Source organism: Buceros rhinoceros, unplaced genomic scaffold, assembly GCF_000710305.1.
Source record: "Buceros rhinoceros silvestris isolate BGI_N320 unplaced genomic scaffold, ASM71030v1 scaffold1586, whole genome shotgun sequence".
Lineage (NCBI taxonomy): Eukaryota > Metazoa > Chordata > Aves > Bucerotiformes > Bucerotidae > Buceros > Buceros rhinoceros.
The window spans coordinates 24,074-30,562 of NW_010416751.1; the positions used below are offsets into that span (position 1 = coordinate 24,074).

At 43.0% G+C, this 6,489-nt stretch overlaps 1 protein-coding gene across 1 annotated transcript in view; it reads right to left on the reverse strand.

Annotated features, from left to right (window-relative positions):
* The window catches only part of TRPM8 (transient receptor potential cation channel, subfamily M, member 8), a gene marked incomplete at its 3' end in the record, with an annotated part of 28,977 nt that extends 22,713 nt beyond the window's left edge, over nucleotides 1-6,264 (reverse strand). Inside the window, exons 1-3 of the mRNA XM_010137914.1 lie at nucleotides 6,175-6,264; nucleotides 4,645-4,718; nucleotides 1,419-1,575 (exon numbers count right to left, since the gene is read on the reverse strand). Of these exons, the coding sequence (XP_010136216.1) occupies nucleotides 1,419-1,575; nucleotides 4,645-4,718; nucleotides 6,175-6,264 (321 nt within the window). The remainder of the gene's footprint in view (nucleotides 1-1,418; nucleotides 1,576-4,644; nucleotides 4,719-6,174) is intronic.
* Between the last annotated feature and the right edge of the window lie 225 nt (nucleotides 6,265-6,489).

The following is a 6,489-nucleotide window of genomic DNA, read 5'->3' on the forward strand; positions in this document are numbered from 1 at the left end:
GGAATGAGACTGTGACATAGAGAGGTGTCTCCAGCCAACATGCAAATGGGGTGGATTAGGAGACTTATGCAGTGCATGCTCTGAAATACGCGCAGAGGCCTTGAGAGTCCTCATGAAACAACTATGGGCACTCAAACTGATTTCTAACAAAGGAAAGGAGACACAACCTAAGGAAAGAACATTTAAGCTCTGAGAAAACAGAAGTGCTGCAATAGAGTGAACCATTTCTTCTCCCAGTAAAGGTACACAGCAGAATGAAACTAAAATATGCATATCAAGAAACATGCAGTATTTGGATTTGTTATGGCATGATTCAAAAGCTTCAGTCTTATTTGCCTCTGAAACACCTCATTTCTGCTACTTTCATAAAACAAACCCCATTAATTTACACAGCGTGCTCTGATTTTCCTCATTTATTTGGATTGTCTAAAGCAAGCTGCACTGGCAGTAAAAATCGCTCATTTAGAAGAGGCAGATGAGCTCAGCCACACATATGACTCCTCACACAGTATCAGTATAACACATCAAAAACAGCAAAACCAGCTATTTTCTTCCATCCACCCCTCCCCTGTCACCACACCAAGGAAAAACACAGAAAAAAGAAACCAAACAGAATAAAACCTCTGAAGTTCACAGGTATCTTATACCCCCCCATTGAACTTACCGTCGTCACAGGATCTCCAACCTGGGAAATACTCAATATTCAGTCGGTTACGGGCCTGAGCTAGCTGGTCTATATGGATATGCTTTGAGCAAGAGTTTTGGCTGGAAAACTGCAATGAGTCCTTCCAAACAAAATTACTCTGAGGGTGTGAAACACTAAAGTCCCATTTCAACATCCCACAACGTCCTTCAGAGTGTCCAGTCCAAGTGCTAAGATATGACTGCATGGAAAGGAGCACTGTACATTCACAGACTAAAAAGGGCTGGAAGGGAACTGTTGCTCCTCAACACCATGACATTTCCACACAGATGGGGACCACAACATGGCCACTGGAACTGCACACTGATATAGTCAAGGTAGGGAGTCCCAGTGAGAGACATCACAGATTTAGTTTAAAATTAGTTCCTCCCAGCCTGAGGCCTTCTAAACTGTCTTATAGGACAATTACACTAAGACTAGCTACATGAAAAAAGAAAAATAACAACAAAGCACCACCCTCCATTACCTGTTCTTCTGCCATGCCTGGGAATAGATAACCTCCTCTCACTCCCATCATCAGTCAGTGAAACAACACAGAAGAAATTTGTTACCTGTTTTCAGGGCTTGAGAAACCTGTTTGTCTCTTTTGTTACAATAAAATTAACTTTAGCTTCACCCTCTCTGCTTTTCAGGGACTTCCAGTGGCAGTAGGTTCAGGACTCAATACAGCGCACCCAACAGGGACCTGACATACACCCTTAATCCAATCCCTTACCTTTCCTCTTTTTCCCAGGTTTTCAAACTGAATGTCCCCAAAGGCATCGGTAGGAAGTTCCTTAGTGTGCTTCTTGTAGTTCCATTTTTCATTGGTATTAATCTGAGTGCCCTCAATGTGTTGATTTTCAGGGTATCCACATTTACATAAGTTACCCCTGAAAGAAGAATAGACGTGAGACCCCGTGGTTATCATTCTGAGCACCAAGCAGTAAGCTCTGATATGTTTATTAACAAGAGACAGAAATTCTTCACAGCTGACACCACCTTTGAAACTTCTGCTCACTCAGGACATTTCCAAGACACGTTACTCTCTATCAAACCTGGAGTTTGTAGAATACAGGGTAGAATACCTACAGAAGCAGCCACATCAAGCACAGAGCCTGGGAGCAGGGTTGTACCAACACAACTCAACAAGCCATGCAGCAGGTGGAGCTACGGAACAAGTTGCTCATGGGACTTTATTTGGATTTGCTGACAAATAAGCAGCTAAGAGGAACCAACCCTCAGCTGAGATCAGCACTTCATCATGATTCCTCCCCCTATAATCTGCTTCTGTCTAGTATTGGGAGTACATCTCAGGAACCAGTCTGTGCCAAGAGATAGGCTGACACTTCTGGATGGGCCTTACCTATGTGACCTCCTTCATTACTACAAACCAAGTTCAGTCACAAGCAGTGTAGTTTAAAACCCTATGACTGTGCACAGAAATGAAGAAAACAAACCAGTACTAAGCATCAGACGCCACCACCTCCATGACCTCACCTGCTGCTAACCTGACGTGTACAAATGGTTTCTTTTCCTATGCAAAGCCAGGGCCTGACTGGTGTCTAAGCACACCCAAGACATACTCACATCAAGAGGGAATGAATGTCTGGTTTCTGAGCAGACTTTGCAGGCAGCTTGCTGTGTTCCTAGCACGCTTCCATCACCACCCCTCCTGCCTGCTGCACAGCATGCTGTGCAGTCACTATCAATGCTGAAATCGAATCAAGGGGAGGGAGAACCTACACTTCATTTGCACAGGACTTGTTGGGAAAGCCAGCAGAACTCTCTTCCTAGGAGAAGCTGCAGCTCAGTCCATGAAATCTGCCTAGCTCACATCCGTGCTTCCTCAGAGGGCATGGAGAAGGAGACACTGCTGCTGAAAGTCAGGATTGACTGACAACTGCTGTCAATGAAGCGCAGTAAGTGATGCCAACAGCAACAGAAGCGAGCGAGTGTGGCCCCTACACTTTAAGTGAATAATATAAGTGGCGGGGAAGATATATATAAAAATGCATCAACCCAAAAGGATTAAGGTGAGCACGCTAATTTGGGTGCTTACAGTGACCCTTATTCTTAGCTTTGTGACGGCAAACGTAAGATGGAATAATGCCGTCCTGTGAGGATTGCTGTAAGGTAAGTCACAGCACGCCTCTCTAAAGGAGACAAAACTTCCATAGTTTCTTCTACTCTGCTAAAACTTGCAAATAAAAGCAGCTTAGCTTAAAAACAAAACAACAACAACAACAAAAAAAAACCCTAGCAAGTATTGAGTATGACTTGCAATCCTCTCCCAGGGAGCTTGTAGGAAGAGAAGCTGGTAAGAACCACCTCTCCAACCCTTTTTTGGTTTTTTGCCAGACACCCCATTTTCGATGGCTTTAGTAAGACTTTCTGAAATGAGAGTAATTTCCCTCTACTTCTCCAAGGCATTTTTCCTCCCAGCTTCAGAGGAGAATGGGGTAACTGAGAGCCCTCAGAGCTCTATATTAGGACTTCTGCAGCTGCATCAGTTTGATCACTTTTCTCCTGAGATTACAAAAAAACCAACCAACCCTCAAATCCAAAAGCAATGTTATGGTCCTCAAACTTGCATTGCATGGGTAACTTGTGCCTGAAAACAGAGCCAGTATAATATCTTGTCTTAAGAGAAAACCAGCCCAAGCAAAACCTAGTGACTCTGCCTCTGCTGTAAAGGCTTGTTTGTGAAATTTGTGACTGGGGTTTAAAAGAAAAGTTTAAAATACGCAAACCTCTGATCCGTACATACACTGTTATACATCAACACAATAGTGGTTCTGCACCCCTAAAAGCACCTACATAGCACCACAATCGTGCTTCAAATATGGAATTTTCTATTAAATCCCTTTACCAGAGCTGCTGGAAGTCATGCTGGCAGTTTTGCATCAAGGTACTTACAGAGTAACTCAGACACGTATACTTCCAGTTTTTTAATGAACGTCAGTCTAGAGAAGTGGTCTCCAAAGTGAGGGGCACAGAAAACAAACTTTAAAAAGATTAACAATAGTGTTCATTTCATTTTTGTCTAACCCTTTTTTTAACTGCTATTTTTGTACATGTTTTATATTATAGAGAGTATTATTACACTAGTAGATGCATAGAGTTTATAAATGACAGAATCATTTTGGTTGGGAAAGACCCTGAAGACCATCAAGACCAACTGTTAACCCAGCACTGCCAGATCTCCACTAAACCATGTCCCTCAGCACCACATCTACATCTTTTAAACCCCTCCAGGGCTGGGGACTCCACCACTACCCTGGGCAGCCTGGGCCAGGGCTTCACAACCCCAATGGGGAAGAAATTGTTCCTCAGGGCCAACCTAAACCTCCCGTGGCACAACCTGAGGCTCTTTCCCCTCAACCTATCTCTTGCTACGCGGGAGAAGAGTCCAAGCCCTCTTTTTAGGGAGTTACAGAGAGCAAGAAGGTCTCCCCTGAGCCTCCTTTTCTCCAGGCTAAACACTCCCAGTTCCCTCAGCCGCTCCTCATTGGACTCGTGCTCCAGACCCTTCACCAGCTTCATTGCTTTTTGGACATGCTCCAGCACCTCAATGTCCAATATAGAAATGTGTATTGTGGGGTATGCTCAAAAATGTTTTACTGATGGGCCGTGCAATTGAAATAGTTTAGAGAACACTGGTCTTGTACTGGGAGAAGCACTCCAAGGTGCCTGTCCAACCATCAGACTTCCAGCTTTTTTGACCATGACAGCAGAATACCCCAGGCACGCGCAAATGAGCCAAACAAGCAGTGACAACGAAAGGAGTTGTACAAGCAAAACTGAGGTGAGGCTGCACTGCTAGAGTCAGACTCTTAACAGAAAAACCAGAAGTTTGCTCCCCACGCAGCCCCTGCCACATGACTTAGCAAGCAGAAATCCCCTCAGGTCCCAGCCCCACCACACCTGGAAATCAAAAGAAAAAAAAAATATCTGCTTACATTGACTTGGTGTCTTTTGTAAAAAAGACGCATTCTCTCTTCTTAAAGTTTTCTTGGATAAAGTTGACCAAATCCTTGAAAACAATTTTAAAAAGTTTATTTCTAATAACTCCTAAACCAGAAGAAACCTCAATAGGACACAGTCTGTTTAAACACAAAGAAAACTTGTGCAAATTCGTAACTGTCCTTTCTCAAAGTAGATAGTAGGGGGCAACTAGAAAGCACTGATGGGAGGTGACAGGACACAGAAGACTACTAAAAATCATAAGTAAGCATTCCATAAAACACGTGATATCAATATTTTTATAACCATCAAGCACAGTAGATACTAAAGAGGTAAAAAGGTATGGCTTCCCACTCCAAAAAAAAAAAAAAGATCTTGAACAGCAGAACAGATTTTATACCTTAAGAGTTGTTGGAGACTCTATTTTAATTCAGTGCTTAATGCAAAAGATGCCCTTAGAAAATACCTTTGATTCAGTGTCACAACACAGGTAGCTGTAGACCACAGAGCATCCGAATGTGTTTAGTGTTTCCAAATATCTGACAGCAGCAACAATACTTCTCGGACAGTGGTTAAGTGGTATGGATACAAAAAGACATGAAGGTCTTGCTTGGGTAGGGGCTATTTTAATTCAATACAAAAAGACCCCAGCGGGAGACTTAAACAACTTGAAGTCATCTTTTATGTGAGCTCAGTGGAATGCAAAGACTCTACAGCTTGTTTAACCATTAACCCTCCTATTAACCTTGAAACTCTACAAGTGCAGGGGACTCTTTTAAACTCTGGAAAGCAAAAAAATTTCTCGCCTGCTGATAAAGGTTTGGAGGTTTGAGGGTTTTGTTGGTTTTAAACACAGCTTGGATTTGCAAACCAAGATTTAGCTTGGGATGAAAAGGGAAGATGACATACAGCTATAGTTTAGTTTACTGTTTTGACAGAACCCTTGCAGTTAAACAGCAGTTAGAGAAAGGTATTCCAGGGAGAAAAGCATAAGTATAATATCGAAAACTGAGAAAATGAAAGAGAACGTAATCAGCCAGTAAAAGCCACAAAGATGCAAACAGAAGAAAAAAAAAGGGTGGGAGACTCACTTGCTCAAGGCCTAAGAACTGGTCATTAGGTCTCTTGCAAGCCCCTCAGGAGCAAGAGACCTGCCAGACAATTGCTGTGATCACCAAATCACTAACGTTTGAAAGAGGTGTGTAACATCTTTATATGTTGTCTGCCTTTGCCATCAAGTTCCAGAGGTTGGGGTTCTTTGTAGAAACAGAATTTGTTTCTAACAGAAATGTAAATAAAGGATTTAAAACAAAAGTGGCTAAGAATGTACATGGAGAGTTACAGGGACCAAAAGGAATGTAATACATCCGCAGAATTTCACCATCAACGAAGCACCGCTACTGCCCGCCAGGTCACTGGCTGGGAAAACTTCTGCATAAAGGGTAAGTGGAAGATCAGTCATCCTCCTCCTGACACGACCCGATTTGTAACCACTGTGGCCCATTCCGAAGCTCATCAATACTCACAGTGTCGCTGCAGGACACATCGATGCTGCGAGACATGCTGGCATAAAGGAGCCTGGAGCTCTCGAAATTGCCATTTCTTCGGTGTCGCATGCTGCCCATAGGAACCTGAGGAACACGGCAGAGGGGGAGATGAAGGAGCAGTGGTCATTTCTTTCACTAGGTAAAAACCAGCAAGGACACTTGGTGCCCTAGGAAGGCAAGAGAGAGGTTATTTGAACCCAGCACAAATAATTAGGAAGCATATTGATTCCTAAAATGTGAAAGGAATGTTCACAGAAAAAATACTTTCTCTAATTTTATATCACAAAGAGACTT